Source organism: Plecotus auritus, assembly GCF_963455305.1.
Source record: "Plecotus auritus genome assembly, chromosome: 3".
Classification (NCBI taxonomy): Eukaryota; Metazoa; Chordata; class Mammalia; order Chiroptera; family Vespertilionidae; genus Plecotus; species Plecotus auritus.
Window position 1 is genome coordinate 214,659,296 of NC_137772.1, and position 18,527 is coordinate 214,677,822.

The 18,527-nt window shown below is 44.4% G+C and overlaps 2 protein-coding genes across 5 annotated transcripts in view; one reads left to right on the forward strand and one right to left on the reverse strand.

The window, feature by feature from the left end:
• ALDH1L2 (aldehyde dehydrogenase 1 family member L2) overlaps positions 1-6,273 on the reverse strand; it is a 47,224-nt gene extending 40,951 nt beyond the window's left edge. Inside the window, exons 1-2 of the mRNA XM_080660999.1 lie at positions 6,064-6,273; positions 605-749 (exon numbers count right to left, since the gene is read on the reverse strand). Of these exons, the coding sequence (XP_080517125.1) occupies positions 605-749; positions 6,064-6,111 (193 nt within the window). The 5' untranslated portion in view covers positions 6,112-6,273. The remainder of the gene's footprint in view (positions 1-604; positions 750-6,063) is intronic.
• An 8,055-nt stretch (positions 6,274-14,328) lies between these two features.
• WASHC4 (WASH complex subunit 4) overlaps positions 14,329-18,527 on the forward strand; it is a 60,060-nt gene continuing 55,861 nt past the window's right edge. Inside the window, exons 1-3 of one of the 4 annotated variants that reach the window (XM_080662900.1) lie at positions 14,329-14,472; positions 17,246-17,385; positions 18,401-18,454. In XM_080662900.1, coding sequence (XP_080519026.1) covers positions 14,412-14,472; positions 17,246-17,385; positions 18,401-18,454 — 255 coding nt within the window. In that variant the 5' untranslated portion in view covers positions 14,329-14,411. Of the gene's footprint in view, positions 14,473-17,245; positions 17,386-18,400; positions 18,455-18,527 lie in introns of those variants that run through there. The other 3 variants (XM_080662902.1, XM_080662901.1, XM_080662903.1) reach the window with 3 other exon arrangements.

Here is an 18,527-nt window from a genome sequence, read left to right on the forward strand (position 1 = left end):
AATGGAAAATCCTCGGGTGAGGATTAACAACAACAACAACAAAGAAACACACTGCAGGTTTGTTCTGAGGATGACTATCTTCTTTATCTACCTTAATCACCAAGGAGCCCCAGCTATAATTTATTCTGAGATAAATGCCTTCTTTATGATCCCACAACAATATCTATGATTGGGTATGGTCTTCCCTGTATTCCTTTTGGCATCTCTGCATCAAGTATTATTCTTTGAAAAGTCACAAGTGTAACTCATAAAAAATATAAGCCTGGAAATTCCTCTGATGGACCTGATGATTACCATGGAGATACGTGGAGAAATTCCATACAACAGGTGCCTGCTTCTTTGTCTTGGGACCCACAGAGAAGGGAGAATTTTTGACTCTATGTCCACCATGTCAATAGACTTGGCCAGTCAAGGCTTTCAATAGGTCCCGTGGAAGCCGCAGAGCCCAGAAGGGAGACATGCAATCTGGGTCTTCCGGGCCTGTGGCAAGTAAGTGGAAGTACAGAAATGCTAATGAGAAATGACGCCTCTGAGTGGGCCCCAGGCTGAATAGTTGAAAGTCCAGTTCAGAGTCCTTGATCCAATTGTTCCAAGATACACTCACCCAGTGGGTCAGCTTTTCCATCCTTGTCTGGAACTGTGAACACCCCCACCACTCGGTGGCCCTCTTTGCAGAGGTGGCTGTAGACTTCTTGTCCAAAGAGGCTCTGACCAATAAGGGCCAACTTCAGCTGGTTTTTGAAATAAACCTGTGAAATAATTCAATGATGACAGATGTTAGCATGGACAGAAGACATGTGGGTAATATTCTTTTTTCAATGACTTGAGGACAACAAAAGGCTCAAAGATCTACGAAATAATTTTTTTTACTGACATGCACTGAACCTAGACTATCTGAGATCCAAACCTAGAGTTACCCACCCCTTACTAGTTGTGTGGCCTTAAGCAAGTAACTAACTTCTGTTTGCTTTCTTTTCTCATCTGTAAAGTGGGAATAATAATGTCACCAACAGCATACAATTTTGAAGTACGTGACTTTAATATGCAATAGGCTTAGGGCAGTGTCTGACACCAAGTGCTGTTTAAGTAAAAGCTTTAATACTGTTTTAAAGTTTTTATTACTTATGTGCTTTTTAACACTGTTTTATGTGTATGTTTGTTTTTTCATAAAGCCCAGAATTCCAAAATCCTTGGTAAGTGGATCCAATTCATTTGTTCTTAAAACCTGGATTGATTTCAGAGAGGAAGGGAGAGGGAGAGAGAGAGAGAAACATTAATGAAGAGAGAGAATCATTGATCGCTGCTTCCTGCATGCCCCACACTGGGGATCGAGCCCGTTACCCAGGCATGTGCCCTGACTGGAATCGAACCGTGACCTCCTGGTTCATAGGTCGCCTTTTTAGGCATGAACTTAACAGTATACAGGCTCACACCTTCCCTGTAATTGAACTGATAATTAAACAATTGAGGTTTTAAAAATCCTTTTCCAGGGCCAGTGGAAGTTTCTATCCCCAAAAAGCCTAGAGCTTCAATGTCTAACAGATATTCACAAGCAAACATTAACTCTGCCTACGGAAAACGGGTGACTATTTCATTTCCTTTCATCAAAAAATCTGAATGTTCTGTAAACATTGTGTCTTCAAATCCTATAATTAATGCTGCGGCTTGAAACAGAATTTACATGTGGCTATCTTACAAAAGGTGGCTTTACCTCATGCTATTACCAATGTCAGATATTTTGAAACATCTAAAATACTACTCTTAAAACAAAGGAGCCAAGAGGCTGAGCTGACTCAAATGTCAGCTGTCATCCATTATTTGGAGTTCAAATTCAGATTCAACACGCCTCCAGAAAGACAGTGTTTAAGGAAACCTGGAAATACTGCATTCACCAAAACACCGTCTGAGCTCAGTGCTAAAGCTGAAGTTACAAAGGTGAGTTTCTAACACTGAGAAATGTTCAGATTGTAAGTATGTTTATAATGAGTTAGCATAATTCCAAAGAAAACTGTACTGGGATATTTTACCTTACTCTTATTTCTCCAAGTATAATCTGAAGACTGACTCACAGTGTTGGCAGAATCAGCTGGGCGAGTATGTTAGAAAAGTGGATTCTTAGACTTCACCCCAGATCTACTGAGTTAGACTTCACGCCCAGGAAGCTGCATTTTAACAAGCTCTCCATTGACTCACAGGCACACAGAGTCTGAGGATCTCTGATTTATGGAGGGTGTGCGTCTGTCAGCTACAAAAAAGATCCCGCCCTGGGGCGTTTGGATCCCAAAGAAGGGATGGAAATATTAGCAAACAGTTTAACGAGATCCTAAGATATTCCAGGTATTTCATATATATCACTTCCTTTTGATTGCCCAGTGAATCTTGGAGATAGGCATTACTAAGCTATTTTACAGATAAAGAAATTAAAACAGAGAAGTTAAGATACAGTTCAGAGTCAAATAGCATACTAAGTGCTATATCAATGTTAGCATTATTATTTCCTCAGCATTTAGTGCTCAGGATATAATACATTAGCTAATATGGTTTGAGGTTGAATTTGGAGGTTCTAAACACAAACTAGACACCAAAGCAGGGGTCAGGCAATAAGGAAGTAAGTTAAGGACATGGTTGCTACAACTAGAATATAAAACCAGTATTTGGTTCCAGGAGGCAGAGGAGGGTCTAACGAATCACTGATTCATAAGATCACCTCAAGTCCTAGAATCAGGCCATGAACCCACAGCCACCAGCCAAACTTGTTCCAGACACTGGCAGAGGAAGCAAAATAAATATGAGGGCTAACTAATCACCACCATGAGGAGAAATTAAGAAGCAGTGAGCCAGGCCAGAGAATGGACAATAGTAACTGACAAAGGGTTTTATTACTAAAATAGAAGCCCGGTACATGAATTCGTACACGGGTGGGGTCTCTCGGCCTGGCCAGTGATGGAGGCCTACTGGGGGAGCCGGCCGGCCGGGGGGTGGGGCTGTGGGAGGCTGGCTGGTTGGGTGGGAAGAGTGGGGGAGGAGCCATGGGAGGTTGGCTGGCTGGCTGGCGGGGGAGGGGCCGCGGCCAGCTGGGTATGTGTGTGTGAGGTTGGCTGGCTGTCCCCCACCATTGGGGCCAATCAGGGAGGCCGGCCGGCGAGGGGGTGGGGGGGGGGGAGGAGCTGTGGGAGGTTGTCTGTGGCAGTGCACTGACCACCAGGGGACAGCTCCTGCATTGAGTGTCTGCCCCCTGGTGGTCAGTGTGCATTATAGCGACTTGTTGACTGGTTGTTCAGGTCATTCTGGCCGTTCGGTCAGAACAGCTCAGGCTTCTATATATATAGATAGTTGCACTGGTTAAAAAGATCCAGTCATTTCACTAAACTGAAATCAATAAATACGTCTAAGTCCATTTCTTTCTTTCTCTATTTTTTTTTTCTTAATCCTCACCCAAAGATATTTTTCCATTGTTTTTTTAGGGAGAGTGGGAGAGAGAGGGCAAGACAGAGAGAAATACTGATGTGAGAGAAACACATTGCTTGTTTGCCTCCTGCATGAGCCCAGACCAGGGCCCGGGCAGGGGAGGAACCTGCAGCCAAGGTATATGCACTTGGCTGGAGTCAAACCCGAGACCCTTTGGTCCACAGGCTGATGCTCTAGCCACTGAGCAAAACTGGCTAGGGGTCTAAATCCATTTTTTTTAAAACAGAAAATGGAAAAGTATAGTCTATCAGGAAATGCTATAAAGTAATTTTCCCCTTGGATTTTGCTACATCCTGAGAGATTCCCCCTCCCCCCATTTTGCTTTAATACCAAACTCATAAAAAGTGCTGTGATTTTTTTCTTTTTTTCTAGATGACAGTATAATTTACATACAGAATATGCCCTTTTCAGTGTATACTAGTAGTTCTGTCAGTTTAGACAAACACATGGTCATGTAACCACAATCAAGATAAAAACTGTTCCATCGCCCCCCAAAAGTCCTTTATGTCCCTTTGTAGTCAATCCTTCCCCCATCTCCAGCCCCTGACAATCATTGATCTTTTGCCTATCACTAAGTTTTACTCATTCCAAATGTTAGCTAAATGGAATTATATAATAGGAAGCCCTTAGAGTCTGTCTTCTTACACTTAGCATACATATTTGAGTTTCATCCATGTTGTATGTATCAGTAGTCCATTCCCCTTTTACTTTTTTTTTCTGAGTAGGATTCCATTGTTTGGATGAATATACCACAGTTTGTTTATCCTGTCACCAACTGAAGGACATTTAGTGACTACGAACAGGGACTCTATAAACATTCATAAATAGGTATTTGTGTGAATAAAAGTTTTCATGGGTAAATACCTAGGAGTGCAATTGCTGGGCCATAAAATGTTTAACTTTATTAAAAAACTGCCAGTTTTCCAAAATGGCTGTACCATTTTACACTCCCACCAGCTGCACTTGATTTTGAACAATTCTTATAGGACACAGTCCAAAGGATGGCTCCTCATTTTCTCTGGAGCAAGAAACACCAAATTCTTCACTTATCCCATGTCTTCCTTTTGGCCATTGAAGAAACTGCCTTCTCCCCAGCCACACGTCACTGTTCTTCCACGTGCATTCCTGGGTATAGTCAGACTCAGGCCCCTGACCCCTCACCATGCCTGGTGCTTCCCCACACAAATGATTTTGTTTATGCTATTTGCCACCTGGGATGTTCAGATTTCACTAGTCAAATCTTATGTAAACCCCATTATTATAATATTCTTTTTGTTCTTCAAGACTTTTTTTCTGCTCTCCAAAAAATATAATTCAATGCAAGGTGTTGACAGAGGAGGCCAATAAAACAGGCTGGTGGCTCAGGCCTCTTGCTCTCTTGACATCCAACCTAGATCCCCATGTGCCACGTGGCAGGAGAAAGTTACGGATGAATCCAGTGCACTGCTTTAGAGAACAAGCAAAAGCTCTACCAGAGCAAATTCTTTTTCTGTATTTTTAAAAGGATGAATGTTTCCAAAATAACTAGAACTGCCTGCATGGGGTAAAGTGAATGCTCATTATCTGGTGTTGTCTGGAGGATAAAGCTTTTCCACTTAAGCCACTTTAGATCAGTTCTTGGTGCTACTTGAGACGTCTTCCCAGCTCCCAACTGTTTCCATTTGAATCTGTACACACGCAATTATGGCTTTGGCAGAGGAGACGAAACGAAAGCAAATTCTTGTATAACACAGCAAACATGCACTTCCTAGTAAGAGATACTGTAAGTGGGATGGATGTTTTTTTCTCTTCCCTAAACAGCTTGTAGTCTGCTTAGATACAAGGTGGCATCTCTCTGGAGGCCCCCCAAAGTGCTGAAGGCAGTGAGTGCCCCATGCAGCTTGTGGGCTCTGCTTCCATTTCTGGAGGTGCTGATGCAATTCTGAAGCCCAAGGCTGGGCCAACGCTTGGTTCTTGCTACAGTTTACGAGTGTTCCAGAGTGGCTGCTTCTGCAGCGCTTAGTAATCCTAGAAATCTTGCCGCCTGCAGCTCAGGAATAACGAGCTCGCAGCCACCAGCAATAAGTGCCACTCTCTGAATGGGCCCTGCGAGCCAGTGGGGAGCGCTCACGCCTTTCAGGCCGCCGAGGAGGACCAGGCTGACTTGATAGTGCTCTCCTACAGCAGATGGTCTCCGTCTAGTCTAGCTCGTTACCAGGGATCTCGCGATTGAAAGGGGAAGAAGAAAGGAATCCCCAGACTCTGCCCCTTGCCAAGTGACCGTTCCCAGCCGTCAATCCCAGCCAGACCGTAGAAGATCCAAAGCCCCTTCCCCACAGAAGACAATGGCCTTAGAAGATCCAAAGCCCCTTCCCCACAGAAGACAATGGCCTTAGAAGATCCAAAGCCCCTTCCCCACAGAAGACAATGGCCAAGCCCCATCCGGGACCCTCCCCGGACTCTCTTCTGCATTCTCCCAGTTTTAAAAACGGGATCTTGGCTTTTAGCTGTCTAAACATCGCTGCCCACCCCCAGCCCCGCCGCCCGGCGCTCCAGCCCCGGGTCTAGCAACTAGTCCGGGGTGGGAGCAGGGACGCTGGCCAGGGCGGGACTCACCCGGCCGGTGGAGAAGCGCCGGAGCGCCTGGCTGCCCCGCCGCAGCATTCTGGACACTGGAGCTGGTGAGGGCGGCTCCGCGGGCGGAGGCGCGGGAGGCAGGCGGGTGGCTCAGCGGGCGCGGCCTGCAGCTTCTCAGCCCCGGGCGGCAGCGCTAGCTGCTGGCTGGCAAGGTAAGCCCCTGCCGGTCCCCGGCTCCAGCCCCGCCCCTTCCAGCTGGCCGGGCTCGGTGGCCAATCCCGTGAGATTGGGCGGGGCGTGCGCTGGTCGCTTGATGCCTCGGGGCCCCAGGCCAGTTGCTGCGCGGGTGCCCAGAGGTAGGGACAGTTCCCTGAGGCTAGCTCGGTTCAGTCGGGTTCCAGGTACTCACTGGCTGTGAGACCTTCTACCAATTAACTCAGACCCTCTGAGGTATATAGGGATCCAACTTAATGTTCAATCTGGCACTCCAAGTCACGTCCATACACAATCCTGAGAAGGCAACAGGCATGCCAGCGTGCATCGAGTTACGAAATTGAAGGCATGGGGGCACCTTCGCTATTTAAGGATCCTGATACCTATCTCACAGCCGAATAGGAAAATTTAATTAAAGTCTGTGTATAAAGCACATGGCAAAAGACCTGGCACAGAGCTAGTCTCCAATAGATGATTGTCAGATAATGGATAGATAGATAGGTAGATGGATAGATAGGTAGGTAGGTAGGTAGGTAGGTAGATAGATAGATAGATAGATAGATAGACAGACAGACAGATAGACAGATGATAGATAGATTCCTTTGCTACTCAGACATGCTTAGCTGATGCCTGCAAAGCCATCTGCAGTCTCGTATTGCTCTTATTTCTTACTGCTCTTTTGCACATGTAATCGTGCCTAACCATAGCACTTGCCAATTCCTCCCTGGATAATGCTTCCTAGAAGAGCTTGTCACCTGCCCTTGTCACTTGTCCCCAACTCTGCATAACCAAATTCCTTCTCTTCTTAAAGGTATAGCTCAAATACAGCCTCCTGGAGGCATTTTTCCTGATTCTCTTCTCCCTAACATCCTTATTCCCCCAAAGTAATTTTTTATTCCTCTGAACTGGGAAGGATTTTTGTCTTTGCATCTCTTATGACATCTCAATTGGTTCCTGGTATTTATGTACCTGTTATCTTCTCTACTGGAAGCTCCTTGCAAACTGGGCCCTATCTGATTTATAAGGATTTACAGTATCTATCATTAAAAAGAGCTTTAAAAGTACTTGTTGAAAGAGAGAATAAATGAATGAATACATTTAGGAAGGTAAGAGGGAAAGAAAAAGAAAAAAAAGCTTGGAGAATTGCAGCAAACATCCAGGGTTTTGCTTTGGGAACTGTCCCCTGCCAATCCAACCCATTTTCCTGGCAGTATTTTGTGATTTCTTGCCTTTTTAAACTTCTAAATACTGATATTCATTTTATTTGTTCTGATCTGTGTAAACTGGGAGGGGTGGGCAAGGAGTGTGGCTTTTTCCTGAATGGGGGTTCCATAGTTCTCTACTCCAACTTTAGAAAATGAGTTTACATTCACCCAGATATAATGAAATATGATGACTAAGATTTTCTTCTGTAAGAACCAAAAGTATAGTTCTCTTGATAATTGGAGGTTAAACCAGATGCAATTAGAGAGTTTCACAAACAAAAAAGCACTGCCAATCTAGATTTACATAACCAGAAAAAAATGGAGGTGAAATAAAGTCATTTTAAAAACAAAAGCTTGAGAGAATTTGCCATCAGCAGACACACTATAAAAGAAACATTAAAAAGTGTCCTTCAAGCAGGAGGAAAATTACCCATATGGAAGCCTGGAAATGCAGGAAGGAATGAAAAAAAAAAAAAAAAAAGGCAAATATGTGAGTGAATTTAAGTGAAAATTAGCCATATGAGCCAAAACCGGTTTGGCTCAGTGGATGGAGCGTCGGCCTGCGGACTGAAGGGTCCCAGGTTCGATTCCGGTCGGGGGCACATGCCTTGGTTGTGGGCACATCCCCAGTGGGAGGTGTGCAGGAGGCAGCTGATCGATGTTTCTCTCTCATCGATGTTTCTAACTCTCTGTCCCTCTCCCTTCCTCTCTGTAAAATATCAATAAAATATATTTAAAAAAAAAAAGAAAATTAGCCATATGAAAAACAACAACAATAATATAATCTTATGAAAATATACAAACAACAATAAAAATTGTTGGGTAAGTTTGGGGAGCTAGAGGAGTAAGTGGTCATTAAACAGAAAGGAAATAATCCTAGATATAAATTCAGAGATAAAGGAATGAAGAGCAATAGAAAGGGTAAATATGAGGACAATTCAGGTTAATAGTGTCTAAAATAATTCTAATGTGTTTTATAGAGTTCAAAAATATACATAATTAAAATAGATGACAACAATAGTATCTGAGTTTTAGGGAGGGAAGGTGGACTTAAAGTGTCCTAAGGCGATAGCTATGTCTTAGAAATAATAAACGTACTAATTTATGTTAGACTTTAATAAGTTAAGGATGCATATTATAATTTCTAATATAACCTCTAAAAGAATAGTGATACTATGTATAGCTACCAAGTTAATAGAATGTAAAACTATCAAGAAAACAATGATTTTTTTTAAACAAATCAATCCAAAAGCAGGCAAAAAAGGAGAGAAAAATGGACATGGAATAGGTGGGAAAACATAGAAGGAAGTTAGTAAGATGTTAGATTTATGCTTAAATATACCAGAAATTGCAGTAAATGAAGAAAAATCCTAGCTTCTTTATTTTTAGAAACTTGCATATGAAGTTCTGTACCCTCATTTTTAACATCCGCCCCACACTCCCTGGAGTGTCATATATGTTATTTACTTAACCCATCCTTGCTGGTGGACGTAAGGTTGTTTCTAGTCTCTCTCCTGAGCAACCTTCACCAAAGGATCCAGTCAGGTCTTTAAGAGGAGTACCTAGAGGTCTGTTTCTAACCCAAAGGTAGCAGCTTAAACACCGATGCACACCACCAGATTGCACTTAAAAGGTGGGATACAAAAAAAAAAAAAAATGCTAGTTTTTTTCAGTAACTCTGGGGATTATTATGGGTCTTTATGTAAGTGATATATTTCATTTACTTAAACAAACAAACAAAAAAAGAGTTCAACATCCGCCAAGAAGAAAGGAGTCCAATAAACACCCAGGCTCTCAAATGATACTCTTAGAAGACATCACCCTAGGAAAGAGTGTGATATACAGGTAGGACAACTCCTGTAAAACCAGCCCACTACTTCAGATCCCCCATCTCTCCTGGGATCCAGGGGTGGAGCACATGACCTAGAATAAACCAACTGGTGCACGTCTCCCATCCTCTCAATTACAATGATTGATTCTACAGTGTGCACAATGTCCTCGTAAGGCTAATCAAGGCCTGCAAGACTTAATTCTGGGACTTCTGTTTGAACTATCAGTTAAGTGTGCTTCTTTACTCTCTCATGCTAGATTTGGTATGCTGATGAGTCTGAAGCTGCCAAGGCCTACCATACAGAACCTAAAGAATGTAGCAAAAGTTATGAAGAGACAGAAATGAAACAGTAAAATCTAAGATCTGACATCATTTGTATCCTGAAGCTGGATGGGTATGAAGGCCAATTTCGCCACTAGATGTATTAAAAAATTACATACAGTAACAGGTACAGTAACATTTTCTCAAGGACTCCTGACTGCTGTTTCAGCAGACTCTCTGAATGTAGTTTAGTGGTCAGTCAGGGATTTGGCAGAGTTTATACTCGAAATGTAGATCCCATCCCTTGGGTGAGTCTCCTGCTTTAGTGTACAACCTCTCCCTACTGCCCAATTTCCAGTTTCTCTTCCAACAACCCTGGACATAGTTTGCTACCACCTTAAGCCAATAAGACTGCAGCGTTTCACTCCTGGAGTTGAAGGGGTGAGGATACTGTCAGGCAAAAAATTCACAAACTAATAATTATTCTCAGTTGCTGAGTAAATTTTCCTGTGGTTTCTGCCTGCTTTTATTCTTTTTCAGATCTTTAAAAAGTTATTTTCATTATATTTTGCTTACTTTTCCTAGTTATTAACTGCAAGTAGGTCTCCATTGCCTCCTTACAAGGACATAGAGGTATTCTTGTACATTACTTTGATACATTAAATATAAGATTTTTCTAAAATATTTATGCTTTTTGAATTAGGTTATTTCAACCCACTTTGTAGACCATAACTTGTATAGAAAGACTTCCTTTTTGTTGTTTTATTTTTTTTCCTTGCTCATTTTTCTCTTTTGAAGTTGAAAGAAGGGTTGGCAAACATTTTTTTAAAAAACCTGATAGTAAATATTTTAGGCTTGTGGGCCATATGGTTACTGTTGTGACTACTCCACTCTTACATTGTATTGTGAAGCAGACATAGACAATCTTTACTAATAAAAGGGTAATATGCTAATTAGACCAGGAGACCTTTCAGACATCCTTCCAGACAAAGTCATGGTGGCGGGGCCGAGGCAGAGGCGGTTAGAGGTGATCAGGCCGGCAGTGGGGGGGGGGAGGGGAGGTGGAGGGAAGGCGGGGGGGGGGCAGTTGGGGGCGAGCAAGCCAGCGGGGGGGTGGGGCAGTTGGGGGTGGGAAGGATGGCAGGGGGGGCAGTGGGGGGCGAGCAGGTCGGCAGGGTGGGAAGTTGGGGGCGATGAGGCCAGCACGGGGGGGGGCAATTTGGGGCGAGCAGGCCAACGGGGGGGGGGGGCCAGTTCTGGGTGAGCAAGCCAGAGGGGGGGCGGGGCAGTTGGGGGTGGGAAGGATGTCAGGGGGGGCAGTGGAGGGTGAGCAGGTCGTCAGGGTGGGAAGTTGGGGGCGATGAGGCCAGCATGGGGGGGCAATTTGGGGCGAGCAGGCCAACGGGGGGGGCCAGTTCTGGGTGAGCAAGCCAGCGGGGGGGCGGGGCAGTTGGGGGTGGGAAGGATGGCAGGGGGGGCAGTGGAGGGTGAGCAGGTCGTCAGGGTGGGAAGTTGGGGGCAATGAGGCCAGCATGTGGGGGGCAATTTGGGGCGAGCAGGCCAACGGGGGGGGGGGCCAGTTAAGGGCGAGCAGGCCGGCATGGGGGGGCAGTTGGGGGCAAGCAGGCCAGCAGGCAAAGTAGTTAGGGGCGATCAGGCAGGAAGGCAGGTGAGCGGTTAGGAGCCAGCGGTCCTGGATTGCAAGAGGGATGTCTGACTGCTAGTTTAGGCCCGATTCCACAGGGATCGGGCCTAAACTGGCAGTTGGACATGCCCCGAGGGGTCCCAGATTGGTGAGGGTGCAGGCCGGGCTGAGGGACACCCCATCCCCCGTGCACAAATTTCGTGCACCAGGCCACTAGTATGCAAATAAATGGGCATGAATGTGTTCCAATAAAACTTTATTTACAAAAGCAAGTGCAGATCTGCCAACTGTACTTTGTCGATTCCCAAGATCCTTTCAAATGAAAGAGTAATATGCAAATCGACAATCACTCCAACACACAAGATGGCTGTCCCCATGTGGACACAAAATGGCCACCAAGAGATGGCCAGCAAGGGAGGGCAGTTGGGAGAGACCAGGCCTTCAAGGGAGGGCAGTTGTGGGCGATCAGGCCAGCAGGGGAGGGCAGTTGGGAGGGACCAGGCCTGCAAGGGAGGGCAGTTGGGGGAGATCAAGCCTGCAGGGGAGGGCAGTTAGGGGCAATTGGGCCGGCAGGGGAGGGCAGTTAGGCGTCGATCAGGCTGGCAGGGGAGTGGTTAGGGGGTGATCAGGCTGGCAGGTAGAAGCGGTTAGGGGCAATCAGGCAGGCAGGCAGGTGAGTGGTTGGGAGCCAGCAGTTCTGGATTGTGAGAGGGAACCCAGATTGGAGAGGGTGCAGGCTTGGCTGAGGGACACACCCCCCTATGCATGAATTTTGTGCACCGGGCCTCTAGTATCTTAATAATTTCCCTTACCAGACAACTGAGCTCTTTGAAGGATTTTAGTCACTGTGATATATCAACTAGAGGAGGTCCTGATTAAATACTGCTTGAAGAAATTAACATTTTCTCATGCCTCTATACATTTATTTTATTTCTCTAAATAGCTATCTGGTATAGTATTTCATAGTATGGATGATTATGTAATTACTAGAGGCCCAGTGCACGAAATTCATGCACGGGGGGGGGGTGTCCCTCAGCCCAGCCTGCACCCTCTCCAATCTGGGACCCCTCGAGGGATGTCCGACTGCCCGTTTAAGCCTGATCCCACTGGGATCGAGCTTAAACGGGCAGTCGGACATCTCTCTCACAATCCAGGACTGCTGGCTCCCAACTGCTTGCCTGCCTGCCTTCCTGATTGCCCCTAACCGCTTCTGCCTGATAGCCTGATCACCCCCTAACCACTCCCCTGCCAGCCTGATTGATGCCTAACTTCTCCCCTGCCAGCCTGATTTCCCCTAACTGCCCTCCCCTGAAGGCCTGGTCACCCACAACTGCCCTCCCTTGCAGGCCTGGTCCCTCCCAACTGCCCTCCCCTGCTGGCCTGATCACCCACAACTGCCCTCCCTTGCAGGCCTGGTCCCTCCCAACTGCCCTCCCTTGCTGGCCATCTTGTGGTGGCCATCTTGTGTCCACATGGGGGCCAGATCTTTGACCACATGGGGGCAGCCATCTTGTGTGTTGGAGTGGTCAATCTGCATATTACTCTTTTATTAGATAGGATAGAGGCCTGGTGCACGGGTGGGGGCCAGCTGGTTTGCCCTGAAGGGTGTCCCAGATCAGGGTGGGGGTTCCCTTGGGGTGTGGGGTGGCCTGGGCGAGGGGCCTGTGGTGGTTTGCAGGCCGGCAACGCCCCCTGGCAACCCAAGCGGAGGCCCTGGTATCTGGGGTTTATTTATCTTCTATAATTGAAACATTGTAGCCTGGAGTGGAGCTAAGCCTTCTGCTTGCTCTGTGGCGGCAGCCATTTCTGTTGGGATTTATGTATCTTCTATAATTGAAACTTTGTAGCCTTAAGCAGAGGCCTGGGCCGGCCAGGGTGTGTGGAAAGCTTGGCTTCCTCCATTGCCACGGGCAACCCTAGCCTCCTGCTCTTTCCAGCTCCGTGGCTGCCCCCATTTCTGTTTGGGTTTATGTATCTTCTATCATTGAAACTTTGTAGCCTTGAGTGGAGGCCTAGGCCGGCAAAGGCAGGTGGAAAGCTTGGCTTCCTCCATTGCTGGGGAAACCCAAGCCTCCCTCCTGCTCTCTATGGCCGTAGCCATCTTGGTTGTGATTATTTGCATATTTGCTCCTGATTGGCTTATGGGCGTGACTTGTGGGCGTGGTTGTGGTGTAGGGGAGTGATGGTTAATTTGCATATTACTCTTTTATTAGATAGGATTCCCTGTTGATGGACATTTAGATCTTTTCCCATTAGTATGTATTAAAAATCAGGCAGTAATGAACCTTGTTATTACTAGATAGTTACTGGGTAACACATTCTTTTTTGGGGAAAAGTCAGGTAGCAGGTATGAACATTTAAAAATACATTTAGCCTGGCCGGTGTCTCAGTGGTTGAGCCTCAACGTCTGGGCACATGCCCGGGTTGCGGGCTCAATCCCCAGTAGGGGGTGTGCAGGAGGCAGCCGATAAATGATTCTCATTATTGGTCTCTCTCTCTCTTTCTCTCCCTCCCTCCCTCTCTCCCTCTCTCCTTCTCCCCCTTCCTCTCTGAAAACAAAAAACAAAACAACACACCCGCTTAAACAGCGCTTTTCTCCGTCTTCCATCCTCCACCTTTTTGAGAGGAGGGTGTGGAGAGCGGGCGAATGCAGTGTAGGCAGAATAGTAAAATTCCTGCTCTGGTGTTGGTAAAGTAACTCCTCTTGCACAGCAGTTTTTTCTCAAGAGTAATCGTACCGAACGTGCAGGAAGAAAGCTGGAAGCTCTCTGATGGTGGCGACAGGGAGAGGGTTGGAAATACTGGCTTCTTGGAAGAAGCGCCTGGACCGTGACTTCCAAGAGGACCAAGCCTTCCTGGTCGCCCCCATACCCATCACTTTTGCCCTTTCTAGGGTAGACTGAGGGAACAACTCCCCAGGTATTAAAAATGGCCGGGACACAGGGCGAAATTGAGGGTACCGGTGTGGCATGAGACGAGAAGTAAACAGTGGCGAGGCCCATGTAAAAACAGCATCCTACGAGGACCGCCGCCACCCGGCCAGCTGCCCCCGTCACCGTGGAGGACTCGCTTACCCAGCGGCCCCCGCGGCCGCAGGGGCCTAAGCCTCCCCACCCTCGCAAGCAGGGGCGGGGCTAGGGCCGGAAGTCACGTGCCGTGACAGCAGCTTTGGGTGAGGCCGCCGTAGTCATCCCGGCTGCCTGGGACTGTGGCTGAGGGAGGTGCCGCGGGGATGGCGGTGGAGACTCTGTCCCCGGACTGGGAGTTCGACCGCGTTGATGACGGCTCGCAGAGTAAGAGAGCGGCGCGTGGGCGTTCCCGCGCAGTCCTCAGCCCTGGCGGGCTCCTGCGGGAGGGCTCTGCGTCGTGTTTGCTGCGCAGCCCTCTGCTTGGGGGCACTTTCTGCCCCTTGGGGTGTGAGAGGAAGCGCTCTCTAGCGTTACTTTCGGGGTTGGGGGGGGGGTCCTAGCAATGGCAGGCCAGGCCGGACCGGACCGGGCTTGGGGTTCGGGCGGTGACTCTCCTGGGAAACCCGCGGTGCCCCGGGGGAGCGGCGTCCGCCGCCTGCAGCCCGAGGGCGGGTCCGGGGAGGCCCTGCACCCCCGGAGCGGAGGCTGGGTCTGTCTCTGGACGCTCAGGGCTTTCGCCAGATCCTCAGAGCGTTCGCTTCTAGAAGAGGCTGAGGTCCCGGTTCCTGTTTCGGTTTCCTGTTTTTCTTTTTTTTTCCTCCGAAGCCAACTTTTTGGGAGTTCGAGTGTTTTTTCCTTTTTATTGTTATAATAATAGATATAGAGAAAAAGAATTCTTCACATGGGGAAAAAAAAACACCCCACGTGAATGCCAGTGTATCTTCTTCCATGCCATTTCTTTACATTCGATATAAGTGATGTCCTGAGTTTACATTGCAGCTAGAAAGGTTTCACCAGTTACAGCAAATCTGCTTCAAATTTTGCTTCAGAAAATCGAATTTTCTAAGTTCGAAGTCCAGCAAAATACACACACACACACACCCCACCCTACCCCCAACATTCAAGTCCATGCTGCAAAATTTAGAAGCCCAACTAATGATTCTAGTGAAACTCTACTTGAGATTAATACAAGTTGGAGAGGATTCTGTATTCGCTGGTATAAAGGGACCTGCACCTGGTCACGCATGAAGTTTTAAGGACAAAGGTCCCCTACTCTGCCTTGGGAATAAATAATGAGTTCTTAGGTGTAAGGTGTAATCTTGACTTTCATCCTCAAAGAATTGGAATAAAAATATGTTACTGGGTTTGAAAAAATGGTTCACCTTAGAGTAGAGTGATCAGATTTATTCAGCAGACATTTTCTACGTCCCAGGCAGTATGCTAGGTATTAGGGATACAAAGATAAAAGGAAGAATGCAGTCTGTTCAAAGAGATAAGCATGTAAGTTTTTGAAATTTAATTCTCAAGAATCACCATGTAGTTCTTTCAAATCTTTTTAACTTTTACTGATTTTTACAACTATTCCTTATTTTACCAACAAGAAACTTAAATGTTATTACAGGTTTTCTGTTGCCTGCTACTTTGTGAATTCCCAAGCAGACTAAATGAGGAATTTATTGGCATGTTTTTGTAGTTTTGTCATTAAGAACTCATTTGCTGGTTGAATACAGCTACCGTAATTTTCCATGTAACTGAGAATTAGACGTGTACTTGGGACTTTGAGAACCTTATGCAGTTTTTAATTTAACCTGTAGGGAAATGACTTCTCATCTCTGTGCCTGATTTTTCATTAAGTTTTGGACTGTGAATCGTATCTAGACTAATTGTTTTTCAAAATTGCCTAGGACCTAGGTTAATCCTGTAATGAGGTAGGAACCTTAATGAACTAAATTGATCCACCTAACTCAGTGCATTGGTTGCAAAATAAGGGAGGATGGGGAGCTACATCTTTATCCTTTATGAATCAGAAGATACTTTATCTTAAAGTTTGCTTTGCATTGCTAATTTGAGGAGGGAAAATTTTTACCTTTATTAGACTACAGAGATTGAATAAAGTTATTCACATTAAAAAGAACTGAGTTGGAATTGAATTTGCTGCCTTTGTAATAAGTAATCAATTCTTATGTATAAGGTGGAATATTTACTTTCATTAATATTGACGTATACTTTTATTGTTCAGTTTATTCCAGTGATTCTTTAGAATATGTTAGTGTGTAAATTCTGTAATATCAACCCAATATTCTATACTCACTGTTCTTTACTGGCTTTTACAACTCTATTATGATAGTAAAATAAAGTATCTGGGTGAATTTGGGACACTACAGAATAATATGATGATGAAGCAGGTCTAAATGCATTTTAAAAACAATATATTGGTGTATTTTTAAACAATGTACTGTGTATAGAATTAAGAATTGTGCTTTTAAATTTTGCTTGAATGACAACACACATTTTTGCATTTGATTCAGGTCATGAATTTTTATTCACCCTCCCTCCCCCAATGTTGTTTATGACTAAAACATAGAGTCAGAACATTGAATTGTCAGAGGAATTATTTTATGTGTAAAAGCCCTAAATTATAGGGTAAATAAAATAGTGACTTTTTCATAATACTTTCAAGTTAGGTTCAAAATGATATATATCTCTTTGCCCTGGCCGGTTTCGCTCAGTGGATAGAGCATCAGCCAGTGGACTGAACAGTTTCAGATTGGATTCTAGTCAAGGGCACATGCCCAGGTTGTGTGCCCAATCCCCAGTAGGGGGCATGCACGAGGCAGCCGATCAGTGTTTCTCATTGATGTTTCTCTCTCTTCCTCTCCATTCCTCTCTGAAATCAATAAACATTTTTTTTAAAAAAATGATATATATCTCTTTATATAGCAACATCTGCTTTTAAAATTATTTTATCTATCTGGAAAATATTGAAAGCTGAATTATTGTTTAGCTTTGAAACTTTATTTCCAAGAAGTTAAAGAGGTTCCAAAATAATACATTTCATAATGCTTAGTATCTACTTTGCTGTGACTTTTGAGACTATTTGAAGTAAATGTCCTGTAATTTTGTGCTTCTCACATACTGTTTTAAAATTTAAATTTAGAAATTCATGCTGAAGTTCAGCTTAAGAATTATGGGAAATTTCTTGAGGAGTATACGTCTCAATTGAGAAGAATTGAGGATGCACTGGATGATTCAATTGGAGATGTCTGGGATTTCAATCTTGATCCTATAGCATTAAAGGTTTGATTTTTAAAAAAATTTATACATACATTTTCAGGACATGCTATATCTTGAAAACTTAATTGCTAAAAATGGAGCATATATTATTTAGGATCTAGAGAAGTAAAAGAAACATGGAGAAAAATTGTTAGTTCCTTTTCTCTAAGCCATACAGGTATTTTTGTATGTTTGTGTTTTTAACCATTTATATGCCATAAGCGTCTATAGACGCAAGCGGCGGAACTTTTTAAGTTAAATTCAAAATATCGTGGCAGTTAACTGGTTAAAGGGTGACACAAACTCAAAGCCTTTAGTGTCAAAATGACAGACTCCCAACTCTTTGAGCTAGCTTTTTTTTTCTCTCATCAATAAGAAAATGAAGAGGGTTGGAATAGGATATTCAGATGAGGTTATTTTATATACTAGTACAGTGAAATGCATAGATTTAAAATGTATTTTTCAATGAGTTTTGCCAAACACATATACCCAGGTAACTCATACCTAATCAAGATACAGAATAGTTTCATCATTTCCTAAAAATCTTTTCATGTTATTTAGGGAATCTTAATGTGGGAGTAATTTTTTAATGTATGAAATAGGTCACTCCTGCTCTATTCCATTTCAAGGTAGTTATTTCTTGTTTTAGTTATTAAGTGGTAACTATAAGCTGTTACCACTTAATGACTAAAATTTATTCAGCATTTATTATGTGCTAGACACTGTCCTAAGACATATTGACTTTTTAAATAGCAGGGTTGTTGAGATATAGTTCACATATCATTCAATTCTTTGGTTTTTAGTGCATTCACAAAATTGTGCAACCAACACTAGAGCCAATTTTAGAACATTTTCACCACCTCCAAAAGAAATCCCATATCCATTAGTAGTCACACCCTATCTGGTATGGTGCTATTACAGAGTATAGGGTCTAACACAAGATTAAATAGAATAGAGCTAGTCTTAATTTGTGTATTTAAGATTTCAATATTTTTTTTCCCCAAATTAAAAAGTAATGTTCTTTTTCTTATTTATATAGCTTTTGCCTTATGAACAGTCTTCCCTTTTGGAACTTATAAAGACTGAAAACAAGGTACAGAATTCTAAACCTAAAAATCTTTTTAAAAAAATGCTTTATCTACTATAATTTACTTTTATAATTTTTA